This window comes from Rousettus aegyptiacus, unplaced genomic scaffold (assembly GCF_014176215.1).
Source record: "Rousettus aegyptiacus isolate mRouAeg1 unplaced genomic scaffold, mRouAeg1.p scaffold_m13_p_7, whole genome shotgun sequence".
NCBI lineage: Eukaryota > Metazoa > Chordata > Mammalia > Chiroptera > Pteropodidae > Rousettus > Rousettus aegyptiacus.
In genome coordinates, this window is record NW_023416310.1 from 53,051,300 (window position 1) to 53,065,517 (window position 14,218).

General features: G+C 33.6%; 1 protein-coding gene across 6 annotated transcripts in view; it reads left to right on the plus strand.

Moving 5' to 3' along the window:
• The window catches only part of CTNNA2 (catenin alpha 2), a 967,153-nt gene that overhangs the window by 926,183 nt on the left and 26,752 nt on the right, over positions 1-14,218 (plus strand). For 4 of the 6 annotated variants that reach the window (XM_016123443.2, XM_016123447.2, XM_016123444.2 and 1 more), the window contains exons 17-18: positions 2,366-2,500; positions 12,915-13,058. In XM_016123443.2, the coding sequence (XP_015978929.1) occupies positions 2,366-2,500; positions 12,915-13,058 (279 nt within the window). The remainder of the gene's footprint in view (positions 1-2,365; positions 2,501-12,914; positions 13,059-14,218) is intronic. The other 2 variants (XM_016123449.2, XM_016123448.2) reach the window with 1 other exon arrangement.

Here is a 14,218-nt window from a genome sequence, read left to right on the forward strand (position 1 = left end):
GAATTTTTTAGAAACACTTAAAAGTAATGAGAATTCATTAAGTATTACCATTATTTGAGAACCATGCTAACTTTTGTGGGGTTTGGGGATCAAACCATTACTAAATTGCTAGTTTTAGGACAGTAGCAACTGGCAAGTTTCCTGAAGTTTGCAGCATTTATTGAGCTTCTTTCTACAGAGTTCTCTATGTATCCCAGAAAATTCATGTAGAAGAGAGAAGAGACAATAAACATACTTGAAAATATACATGCATACATGCAAACAAAAAATGCAGCAACCAAGAATGTCATATAGATCTGTGTATATACATGTATGTGTGTATGTATGTATATCTACACACACACACACAGTTTTGTTTTGTTTTGTTTGCAAATGTTGTGGGAAGTTGGGATGAGTAGTGTGACCAGAGATTGATGGGTAATTCTGAAAAGAGTTTTGTTAGAAAGGCCTTCTTTCTTTGAGTGAAAGTGTATGAAGTTTGGATGGCTTTTTCGTTATATTCTGAATCTGAATGGCTAAAACTATTTCTCAATATGTTTAGGCTACTTGAGTTAAATACTTTTGATTGCTATTCTTGGTTTTGATTTTGCTTTTCTGGACCTCTTTTCTAACAATTTTGAAACTTCAAGCATAGCTCAAAAACAGTTTTAATATCTGGAAAACACACCACATATGACACACACACACAGAAATCCCAGTATTCTTGATGTCCTTTGAGATTTCAACAAAGTATTTAAATGTTATTTAATGATGCCTTTAATAAACAGATGAAGGTAAGCATAGCCCTCCCTTTGTGGCAGTCTTATTGTTATCAGCTATGAAGCACCTTGCAATTTTTGCTGATATTTTCTCTGAATAGGACATTTCTTTTTCAAATTCTGCTCCTATTTCCATGGTATAACAGTTATTTTCCTTGATCCATCATGCCTTTATTTGTGTCTTAAATGTTTCAGTTTAATTAATAGAATGAGTATTACCAGGGAGAAGATTAGTTGCTTTTATTTTGCCGGAAAATATTTTTATGAAGATTTGAGATATGTACCCAATATAAACTTTATACAGACTGATGCATTTTTAATTACTCTTCCATTGAGATAGAACTTCCATTTTAATTTGCTGCAAAGTATTTCTATCAAAAAACTTGTCAGCCCTCAAGGGAGATATCTAAAACAATCTCTGGGATTCTTTCTTGATCAATGCTGTTAGTGAAAAAAAATCCCTCGATGGTAAGTGTTATGTATAAAGAGACTCTTTTGTCATTTATTAAGTAAATGGTTCTGTCAAAACCATTGGTTTCACAGTATTAATGAAAGAATTCCTTTTCTTGAGCTTGAAGGAAATAGCTGGAGTCTTTTTATCATATTCATTTTAAATAAGATACTTCGGTTTGGCTGTAAGTACTTATTTCTTACAATGTTTCAAGGATCTGGTGATTATATGTTTTTTACAAGTGCCAAATTGAGCCAGAACAATGGAAGAGCCTGGAGAATCTTGAGCTGAACTTTTTAAAGCAATAGAAGTATATTTCAGTAACTGGATAGCCATTGGCACTGAAGCCTCACAATGCTTTAGGGAGTCACATAAGTGTCTGTAGAAGTGTTCAGCTAAGCCCAGTGTGTATTCAATAAATATCTCCCCACTTAAGTCACAAAGAGAATTCATAGTTGACTCTGGCACATCCTTTGAAGAGCTTCATTATTACTCTTATGAGTTTATTTCAATTGGCATCAAATTCATTCTACTCACATCTCTTTCTCTTCCAGTGATCATGATTCTTCTCAGAGTCTTTAAATGAAGCTTATCATGTTGCTAAAATTTTGATGAATATGAAAATCCAAAAACTATAATAGACTTTCTTTAGAGAATGATACATTTCTCAGAATGCCAAAGGAAACAAATGATTTTTTTTGATTAATTGAATTGAAACTCCCTCCTGTCTTATGGCAGATTGCCACACAGAGTGATTTCTTTCTAGCGTGTGTTTCTCTGGTTGTCTGTGTTAAAATACCTTTGTACATAATGAATGTTGAATGAGCCACTAGGAAAAAACCTGTAGAATATTTAGCTTTTTCTTAACAGTTTAGAAAACAACTGGTAAAATACTCATAAACATCTACAGAAATCCCAATAAGACTTTCTGGAAGGTCTTCAATATTCTTTTCATAGAACGTTATTAAAGTAGAGCTAACTATTCTAAACTATTGGCTATGGCCTTCCTAAAATGCTATTTAAAGAAGTTTAGTTAAGTGGTTGTAATTAAGGTATATGGCACTGAAAACCTTTCTTATCACAGCTTTTTACAGCAAATGATATAAACTAAAGAGTACTGATTAACTGAGACCACTTTTTAAAAAATTTTTTATAGTGTCCTGATTCAGCATGTAAGCAGGATTTATTAGCCTACCTTCAACGAATTGCCTTGTATTGCCATCAACTTAATATCTGCAGCAAGGTGAAGGCAGAAGTACAGAATCTGGGAGGAGAACTCATTGTATCAGGGGTAAGCTGGGACTTGGGCTTCACGATTTAAGTTCTCACTGTTGTACTTCCAAGGGAAGAATTCTTGGCAACAGTACTGTTAAAAACACCAAACTACAGTGATTCATAGGGAGGTATTTTTAAAATAAATGTTATCACCATTATTCCAGACCTTACAATAACTCACAAAGAGCAATTCGATTTTCCAATTACCCCATGTGTATACTAACCTTGTAAAATCTCCATTCTTCACAAGGAAACTAATTGCATAGTCTGGAAACTCATTGCTAAGCCATGACTATTAAAATTATTTGGGGCTTTTGTATGTTTACTCATTGTGAGTCTACTCCCCTTTGTTAGCCTTAGTAATTTTCATTCTCTCTTCAGGAGCCAGCCTCTCTATGTGTGGATTGTGTTCACATGTTAGAGATGATAAAACTATAGGAATTCATTCATCAGGTTCCAATGCATACTAGGTTATCAGTAACCATTAAGAGCCAGAAAATGTTTGAATTTAATACAGTTTGATGTGCTGTTGCCAAAAACTAACATAGTTGTCAAACACTAACAATTATATATTCTTTGTTCAATTGCTCCAGTGTTTCCCTTCTCATGAAAATATAAGTATCTGGTTCATTTCATCGAATGCAAAGAAATAAGTAATTCAATGAATAGAAGGATCATGATTTCTTGGCAAGATTTCCAAATGTATGTTGAGGTTCTTCATCTTGGCTTCTTCTCCTCCTTCAGTCCCTTTCTTTTAACACAAGGTGCCATCTATTGTAAACTATTTGCAAATTCAGAAGTGTGGCTCTGCCACCTTTAGTTCTTTTCCCAGTCAACCACGATGCTGCCATTTTAAGTGTGGCGTTACAAGGAACATAACATTATCAGTATAGTAAATGCCTCGTGAAAATTAGACTGGTCACAAACCTCATTTCTTCCCCAAGCCATTTTCATAAATTCATCGATTTGAGTATTTGATAAAAATGAGTGGAAAAATCATTCTTGAATCCTTTAGTTTCTATACTGTTTGACTTGCAGAAAATGTAGCTGGGAAAAGAGCTGATCTGGTTTGCATGGAGATGCCATCTGGAAAGCCTGGTCCATGCAGTCCCACCTAAGCCTAATAAGTTGGCTATTTTGTGCCTTTTTCCAAAGCATAGTCACCTCTTTGCATTTCCAAAGTGATCCTGCTTCAACATTCTTCAACGACAAGTGTAATCTGTCTTGCAATGTGTCCTTTCTGCAAAGTTGGTAATTATATACCAAGATTCTCTCTGCTAAGAAGTGATCAAAACATTGCATCTCCCTTGCTTCCTTTCTTATCTTCGGCCTCGATGGTATAGTTTCCCATACCATTCAGCTTTCATGTTCATCTGTATATAGCACCTGTGGAACTGAGTGCTTTTTGTTTAGCTTGCCTCGTGTGCTTTCATTTGTTACTTTCCAAATCTTATTATTTATATAGATGCGCAAAGCATCTTTGTGGATCTCAGACTCCACAACCTCATTTAGACAACAGTCTACTGGCAGAGTTGCTCTCCATCCTCCTCTCAGTACCCATTGCTCATCACTGCTCCAGAACTTCATTTCCATCGTCTTTTCCTCATTTAGATGTAGTCCAAACCATCACTGGCTTTTATCACTTGCACTGTTGGCATTTGCAGAGGTGTTTGAGATTGAGAACACCATCGAGAAGCCTGTTTCCTTCTTTGAGTCTTACTGGCAAAGAGCATAAATCCTCTTTGGGAGAAGGCTTCTTTTAGAGGAATGTTATACAACTTTATAATTATTCTGAGTCAAATGCATTACAAAGGTTTGCTATATATTGCTCAGTTATGGGTCTGCTATTGGCCTCCTCATGATTATTTTCAAGCTTGATTGCTGTTTGGTGCCATACTTGCATCTGTAGTCTGCTGTCTTTACCACTTCTGCCTCCACCTATTCTTCATCTTCCTTCACTGATGGATAATGGAGAAAAAAGTCAATATGTTTGCTTTGCAAAATAGCCACAATTGATTGCATTTAAAGTTCTGAAAGAGTCAAGCATGTGAGACCCCACACACACAAATTTTCAATGATTTTGCCAAGAAAGTGCACCCATACTTTGGGTCCCATTTATTTTGTTGTCTCGCATGACAAAATTGCTATATTTTTAAGGAGAAGCAACTGTAGTATAATGCATAATCAAAAAAAAAAAAAAAAGAACTACTTGAATCTTCCTTTCCTTTTTCCATGTATTTATGTACATGGGATTCAAAGCTGTGGCTTCTTATCTGAAATACATGAAAGCCCCTAGGAAGATATACTTGTTCAAAGTCAAAGTTTGTAAGAAAACAAAAGAGATTTGTATTGATTATTTTCATTTTACCAAGAAAAATGATGTGGATTTCAAAACCCAGAGCCATGTTTTTATAGTCTTGTGCTGGCATGATGAATATATGTTAAAAATGTACATGTGCACAATTATATATCATGTCGGCATGTGTATGTTTTATGTGATTCTACATGTAGAAACTGGGAAAAGCCTCTTCTGTTGTGTCTGCCTTTCATGGAGAGGTGGCATAGGAAAATTCAACAGGTCATGGGGGACAATGCAGGCAAATGCTCTTTATGAGTCATGTTCGGGAACTAAAGAAATAAAGCAATTCAGGATGTATGTGGACATATGCTCATTCATGCAACTACTGTCTAAGAAGCACCACTATTTTTCTGGCTGGCAATCAATTCTTTAAAGTTACTGGTTTAAACTTTTCTCAACAGCCAAAAGGTGCCATTCTTATTAAATTTTAAAATAGACGCATTTGGGAGCCAGTTCAGTTCAACTGGGTTGCTAAGAGTATAATGGAAAAAAGAACAAAAAATTTTAAAACTAATACAGTGATAGAAATGTTAAAGTGAAAGTAAAGGAAATTAAAGTACAGAAGATTAAACAGCCTCTTGGTTTATAAACCAGCTTTGTTTGCTTAGTTTAGTGTTTGCTTCTTAAGCCTCTTAAGCCAGTTTACATGCACTTTGGACAAAGAAATGAAGAAGAAAAGGAAGGAGGGAAGGACAGGAGGAAGAAGTATGACAGAAAGGAGAAAACAGGAGAGAAACTTAACCATAGCATATCATAAATTTGTTTAGTGCAGATAATATCCCTTAAATTTGACAGCATTATATTTATCATGAGAGAAACGTTGAGGCAAACTTTTAATATATGTAAATATATTTTGAATACAAATAAGTTCCAGTGTCATGTTATGGAAATTACCTGTATATTTGATTATCATGTTTTTAATTAATATTTGTTCATTGATTTTCAGAGGATTTAATGATTTCTTTTAAATATAAAAATGAAGTACACATGACTCAAGAGAAATAAAACCCATTCTAAAACCTTTCATTATCTTTAGCTACCTCCAAAATTCTACTTTATGCATTAAGAGATTAGAAACATTAATGAAGGATTTTAGAATGTAAAATGTTGAACATCAGGCATCCTAATAAAACTGAAAATTTCAAGCTTTTTTAAAAGTTCAAATACAACAGAAGCCCCATGATAACAATAAAGACAGAACACAGCACTAATTCTGTGCTAGACAGGAATTTAATGTTTAGGTCAGAGATAGAGGGATACTGATATAACTTAGAGCTGACTCCATGAGAAACTGCTACAAATTTAATAGATTTTGTTGCATATACACATCTTTTTTTGCACTAACAAAATAAACAGTTTGGTTGTGAGGAATATTAGTTCCCTAAGTCCTCAAACTGATTGAAGGGAGCCCTAACCTATTTCTGCAGTACTGAGCGACTTGCCCTAATGTACATTTTTATTCTTTTCCATTTAAGTCCTTCCTTTCCAAATATGAATCCCTCTCAAATGAGTTATAGAGAGAAGTTTGACAAGATGAGGAAGTACAGTTTGTGACACCAGTAAGATTTGAATTGGTAAAGAGAAAATTGGAGAATAAGAGGTAAATCACAGTCATTCTTATTGCCTATGTTTCTCCTCATTAAATAATGAGCACAAATTAAAATCATGAATAATCATGGCAATAAATACGTTTATAATACTGAAACTAATAATATTTAAATCAATGTTACATGACATTGGCATATAAGTAAAGGTACGTATGTGGATCTGCACACATTTTCACACAAGTACACCTGATTTTCTATCTACTCCCTTACCTCCAGATAAACAATAATCAAGAACCTAACAAATGGTTGACAACAATATAATTTAGGAAAAAAGAAATGTGAGATTTATTTGTACAATGCCATATATAATATATACTTATATATTCTCTCTATATATGCATATATGTAAAAATGGTGATTTGTTGAGATGAGAATTGCATTTTATTTGGAAATTTCTGTTTTACTTCTATTTTTAAAAAGTTGTGTTTTGTAATGGGATAAATCAGTTGTTGAAACAAGCGATGTAACTAGTTTTGTAGATCTGTACTTTAAGCAACACATTTTCAAGAAAAAAAATATATATCTTCTGATTCTGCCCATTGTCAATTTTTTATTATTTCCAGTGGTCAAAGTAGTAATAGGGAAAAAAATCTAAATTGCTAGCTATTTCAGTTTGGGTTTGGAATGCATTTCTGTGCTTCATTTGAACAAAAGGGTATACATTTAGCAGATTTACGGCAGTTCCAAAGAATTTTATCAAGACCATTCAGAGGGTAGGCCATTAAGAATTTGAGTTAAAGCACTTTTCCTCATCTAGGGAGAGTAGAAGAGTCTAGCTCTAAAGAGAGTAAGATTAAAATAAACTTGATTACAAATCCGGATATAGGGATAGTAGAGATACTCTTTAACAGTAAGAAAATTAAGTACATGTTTAACACTTGTAGAGTAGCAGGAGTTCTTTGCATAAATATTGCTAGTAAGATGGGTTGTTGAATAATTCAATCTTGCTTCCAAAAGTCTACCCCCAATATGTTACCACAGTAAAACTTTAACCATTTAAATTCTGATTCTTGCACTGTCTTCTTTAGTCACATTCACATCAATATACACATCATTGATTTTTACACAATCCAAATTATGCAGCCCTTCAGAGAAAATAACTTTAAGTGCATTTTTAGTGCAAATTCATTTTCCTAATGTTATAAAACTGACACTTAAACTCAAGGCATTATTTTGGAATGCATGGGAAATAGAAATTTTTATAAGAAAAGTAAAAAATCTTTTTGGGTGTCAGTCATCATAGGAAACTTGTGCCTGTCTGTTGTACCACACCTGTGTAAGTATCTCCCTGAATTCAAATAGTCTGTGCAAAGGAGGATGGTATACTGCTCTGTTATAAGAACTGGCTTTTCAGTTACATACTCTATGATGGTGACCGTAAACTTACTAATATAATCAATTCTACTTATTGGGATAAAATTAGTTATTCGGTGATGGAATTAAACCAGTTGGTTATCTTACTGAATCCTTTTATGCATAGAAAAATACTTTATATTCTAATGTTCTCATTCTAATATAAGAAAACAAACCCTATTTTGGCAGAACTGGGACATGAACCAAACAAATCTTTTTACCTTAACTGAAGAAGACATGGATTTACCTAATGTGGATCTCTTCAGTGGATTGGTTTGATTTCATCACCTGAACTTGTGAGCTGAGGAGTTTTTATTTTAGACTGAGGGCATGATTACTTGAGAGTAGAAAAGGTTAGTGACTTTAAGGAGAGACATTTCTGCCTCAGATATTTCTTCCTCAGAAATGTCAATGCTATTACCTATCATTCAGTCAATGAATTTTCATTCCTTTGGGTTTTAGAAGATTTTTCAAGTTTCGAAAGCCTCTAATTAAAAAAGGCAAATAATTCATACTTTAATCTATTAGCAATTATTACCTTACATTTTGGTTAATACTCTGAGGATTATTTAGCAGCCAATTAAGGATAATATTTTGTGAAAACTTAGAAATTAAACACATAGGAGATATATAGTTGAGGAACAATGAGTGCATATATCTTTTAATATATGAAACACAGACAAACCTATTTAAGAAGTACTGGTATATAACATTTTCCCATGAGACAGTATTCTAATTTTGAGATATTGTCTATTTGTGATAATTGTCTAATTTTATTCTAAGATGTTTATTAATGTTTTAAATAATTAATATCTGTAGTGGTGTCTTCAGAACTACTTCCTTCCATTTTTTTTTTTTTTACAATTTTTGGATATGTGAGAGCAAATTCAGATATACCTGTTCTCATCAATTGAACCAGATAATTATGGGAATCCAAAATATTGAGTGAATGCCTTTATTTAAAAACAGTATCTGTAATTCAGTTCCTGCTTTCTGGTTTTCCAGTTTAGACTCCGATTAGTCAGCTCTAGTCTAGAAATACATTATTTTGAATTGGTTATCTAAATCCATTGTGACCTTTTTTCCTTCTACTTGGACATGTCTCAAAAATTACTGAAGGCAGTTGAAGAAAAGTTAACAGGTGAACAAGTTGATATAAAAAACAATTTAAAAAGATCAACAGTAAAACCATATACTAAATATTATGTGGGGATTTTGTTGTTGGTTGTGTACATTTTTGCATTACCTCAAATGTCTAAAGATAAAGGAAATAAAGAAACCCCATAGCAAAACTGAGACGATTTTTTCCGTACTGGATTTTATAAAATTCTGACAATATTTTTCTAGAAAAAGGTCAGTGTTTCCATTTTTTTGTTTCTGATTTCTAATGACAGACTAACAATCAGAACTTCAAAGAGTTGTATTTATTTCTTGTTCACATAAGGATGTTTTCTGATTTGTTGAACATTTTTTTGTGTTTCAGCTGTGTAAAAAGCCATAGTGTTAAATATTGGTTGGGTGAAAACATTCAAAGTCCTTTATCTCTCATAGCAAATAATTTCCCTGAAAAGGATAAGTTTTTCTGTCAACTGTGTTATTATTAGATTGTGTAGTCTATTGTTTTTGTTTTTGTTTCATTTAGTTTATTACCTTACTGTTCAGTATTCTCAGCTAGATATCAGGATGTCTGTTGATGGCTAACTCTGTGTATTCATTGTTTCTTGGTTAACTATATTCTAGAAATGAAAGTGTGTTTAACTTACTATTGTCTATATTCTGCCCCCTACAGATTATTTTGTCAAATGCTTTCTCCAGCTTCATTTAAATGATTTATAAAATATGGCTTTGTTGATCACAGCCCTTAGGAAAGGAATATGTGTCATGTTATGGCCCATGTATCTTACAAATAGGAATGACTTCTGGATGGGCCATATGGAGTTTTCCTTGTTCAGATATCTTTTTCTGCCTCAGAACACATTGTCTTAATCTATTTTAAACAGTCATTTTCTTTCTGGACAATAAATACATTTCAAATATTCTATACTAATCCTATTTTCTTGAAGGCAAGCTTTAATTTAGACTTTAATCTTTTCTTTCATCATCAGTCATATATCTTATGTTATTGCTTTTCTCTGAATACCTTCATCTATACAGATGCTTTGCTGATAATGAACTTGACTTCCTGTAACTCTGGCTAGATGTTCTATCAAATCCATACAAGTTGTCTCTTGACCTCTTTCATCCATTCCATTTGCATATGTATTTTGCAACTGAGAGACAATATCATGGAGAAGTTCATCAGTATCATCTCCTAAGAACCATGTACTCTTTTAATCCTAAGGGTCTGTAAGTGAGACCCAAGCTAAAACAAACTCAAAATATAATCTTTTTATCTAAGAATTCCTGATTCAAATCTGTCGCTATCAAAATCCAGTTCTCTTTTGCTGAGGTATCTCTCTTCAATAGCAAATTGTGGTCAAATTGCATGCCAACTTCCTGATTATGACTTCCATGGTGAATTACTTTGTAAATACATCTGCAGGTTATTCTTTTGGCATGTGCTAATTATGCCACCTGACTTTTCTCACCTATTTTTCACTAAGAAGCTACATAGAAACTTCTTTTTCAACAAACAAAAATTTAAACCCAATCCAACATCTCTCTGGTCAGAGTAGAATTATAATCATGACTTCAATAAGGGATCTCTTGACTGAAATCTTGCGATCACTTCATTTCTTGTCTTGAAGGGCTAATCAATCAATTTATGGGATGTCATAAAAAGTATGCATTGAGTCCATAATTGTAGTAAGACTTAGTTTTCATAAACAATGTCAAGAGGCTATATCCTACGAAGAGTTGGAAATTATCTGATCCTGGCATTGCATTCTCTGCTAAGTAAAGTTTTGTTATTTCAACTAATATAACTAAAGACATTATCACAATCAACCATACTAAAAAGTCAGCACAGTCCATCACTCTGCATCCTTTTGATGCAGCCTAGTTTTGCATTGGGTTCCTGAAGTCATGGTCCATTTCTAAATAAACAATGGAGAATAAGAAATAATAGATTATAATCTATTTCCAGTTTATTTTATTTCAATATTTGAAACCTGTTTAACTCCATTTTTATCCTAATAACATAGAAGTGTACCTTTGTTTAGTAAAAATATTAAGGTATTGGAAGAATGGGCAATTGTATCATTTTTCTTAAAATAATTACCTTTGAAGTTTGTATAAAAGATATTATGACAGAAATAAGTTTCTAATACATAATAATCATTTTGAAACTGAGAAATAATGGTAAATGAGTTTTCTGCAATGGCAAAATCAGGAAACGTCTAATTTCTAAAATCAAATGGGATTGTTATAAAGCATAAAAAAGCAAGGATAAGCCAACTAGTCAATGACCCAATATGTAAAAATTGGAAGACAGTATGACTTTATAAGGCCATTAATTGGGAAATCTTATGCAAAAAAATAAAATATGGATTTCTAAATTAAAAGAATTATTGAAAATGGAAATTAGATTAAAAATATACAGAGAGTATTGCTTCCTCTAATAAGTACAGAAAAAGTCAAATATAGGAAAAATTTCGTTATTATTTGCCAGATATTTTTTCTCTTTTGTTATCTTTAATTCTCTTAGGACATTCTTTAAATGTCTTTAGCATTTATTTTGAAGTAAAAGATAAGAGTAATGTTGCCAAATCTGTAATTAGTTTAAATTTAGTAGCTTCTGTTTCAAAATACTCCCTAATCTGCCAATTTGGCTTGATTTTAAATTTTGATTACCTCACTTATATGTTTAGTGAGCTAAGAATGATAGAACTAGAAATAGAATTATATTGGCTTAAAACATAAGAAAATAATTCCAAATTGGGAATTTTCTTTATCTGCATATAGCAACAGACTTTGGGGTTTACCCATTTACTATGCTATGAATTACAAGCTATTATTTTGAATCTTTACTTTTACTAAAATATATTCTGCTGAAAGAGAAATCTGGCTTTCATGCAGATGCTCTCAGGAGCTGCCTGATCTTTAGTATCATCCTCTCCTTTTGTTTTATCATAATATCCACTTGACAGCTTTGAGTAGTTCATAATTTTAAAGTTCTGAATCTCCATTTTGAAAAAGATCTTAGTTCTCTCCACATTATTTTCCCATCTTAGCTGAGTTCCAAAAAAAAAAAAAGGGGGGGGGGGACTCAGATATTAAACAAAGCTATGACTATATGACCATAGCAGAATTGCACATAACAAAAAATGTTTGGTCACTTAGCATCACTGTTACTTAAATTTGACCTCTGACAGTGGCAGTGCAGGGAGGGTCTGTATGATCATAGAAATCATGCTATTTGATTTTCTCCAGTTTTGACAGTGGGCTCTAATTACACCCTTTAGATTTATATTTGGTATACATGAAACAGTTAGCCAAGATTGTCAGTAATATTTTATATCAAAGATAACATTTTAAGAAGTAAAAATTCTAAAGGTAGAAACAGGCATTGGTTATTGGCTTATCTTTTAAATTGAGCTTGTCACACAATCCAAGGAAAAGAGTTGCAGTACTAGCAACAGTGGATGTGTTAGTCCTTCTGTGATTCCAATGAAAGAGGTAAGTATCCCTTGAGTCTCATGATTGGCTGGATGTGCAGAGGCCCAAGGGCTTGACAGAGGTCACCCAGCAGGGCAATGGAACTTCTAAGAAGGACATCTGAGATTCCCCATGCACCGTTCCAGGCTTTAAGAGCTTCAGCCCTTGCTTTCTCTCTTGGTGATCTTTAATGCTTTAAATAGGGGATTCCTCCCCTTTTAACCCACTACAGTTGCCCCCTACAATGCCTGAAAAGGCAGGGTGCTTCTTCATCCTCCTTCTCCCAGATGGTCCATGTACCTGTTCAATAGAGCCAATGAGGAATCCTAATGGCCGGGCTGCTTAATATCACAAAGGCCCACCTATCTCTTTCAGCACCTAATTCCTTCATATGCCTCTTTCTCGCAATTACCCACTCCCTCTTCCACCTCCCTAATCCCTTCCCAGTAGGGTACGTTTTTTTTTTCTCTTGCTCTCTCTCTCACTTTCTCTTTTCTGTATCTCTCGGAAATCAGACAGGAGTTCAGAGCACTTTCACTACCTTTTATGAGGTAGATTGTGATGTCATAGATGGGGGCAGGGCTAGTCAACTTTCTACCCACCTCCCAACCTGTGCTGAGGGAGCTCCGATCGGGAGTGGAAGCGGTGATTCTTCCATGGTGAGTAACTTTGCTTTCTAACCTAATCTATCTCACTGTAAACATTACTTTTGAAAGCAGGGGGATGGAGTTTCAAGGAAGTAAAGCTGTGATAACTCAAGCCCTCTTTACTTACAATTAACCAACTTTGGACAAAGGATCTACTTATTTTATTCTTTATGTGAATTAAGAATTCCATAGCACAAAAACATTCTTCAAGTGTGATCTAAACTTGAGAAATGAAAATGATATTTTCATTCCTCTGTTTCTCAGTCTTTATTCCCATTGGGACTGAAAGTCATTGCATATGTGGAATGAATCTATTCTGTAGTCTTTCAGTGAGCTTCTCTAAGGAAGGCTAGTTAGGAGAATGTGTTCTTCTTCATTTGAAATATTTCAGGATCACAGAATATCCTTTATTGATGTTTGTCCAGAGAATTGGTCTGCTTTTCTAAAATTATGAGGTAAACCTGAAAAACCTGATACATAAGAATTATCAACAATTTTGGTTTAATGTAAACGAATGAAAACTTCTTAATGAAAGACTAAGATACTTTTTTTAATGAAAGAATCACCATTCTTGCAAGATTAAGATTACAGCCATTTCAAGGTGTCACAACCAAATTTGCTACCCTTTTTGTTGTTGCATGTCAGGACACTGATCATTGGTGCTATTTTATATATAGAATTTCTTGGTAGTTAAGAGCTGTGAAAAGTTGCTGTTTTTTGTTCATTTGGGTTTCTATTATTACTGATTAATTCTTTTATATGCCTTAGTATTTAGAAAGGAAAGATCAACTGGAGTGAGCATTTTCCTCCACCTTCCATGTTCTCTCCTGGGTATCTATTAAAACTGTCAAGTGTCAGCTTTCATATAAAAGGTCAAAGAAAGTTCACAGAGGTTAAATTTTTAAGGATGTTGGGTATCAGGCTGGATGTTTTTAAAAGGTTCTGGCCATTAGAATGGGAGGCCTTGTTACTTTCTTTGAGGGTGAGATAAAAGTATCCTGGTATGGATTATGAATATTATGAAATATGAAGGTATTGTTTATTTTTTCAAAGTATGCATACATCCATAGTTCACTTAGGTATGGATATTGGTGTTAGAGAATTGGGAACAGTTTAAAAGTTCTTTTGTGGAGGTCTTCTTCCCCTGGCCCCCAACTTATGTACTTTTACAG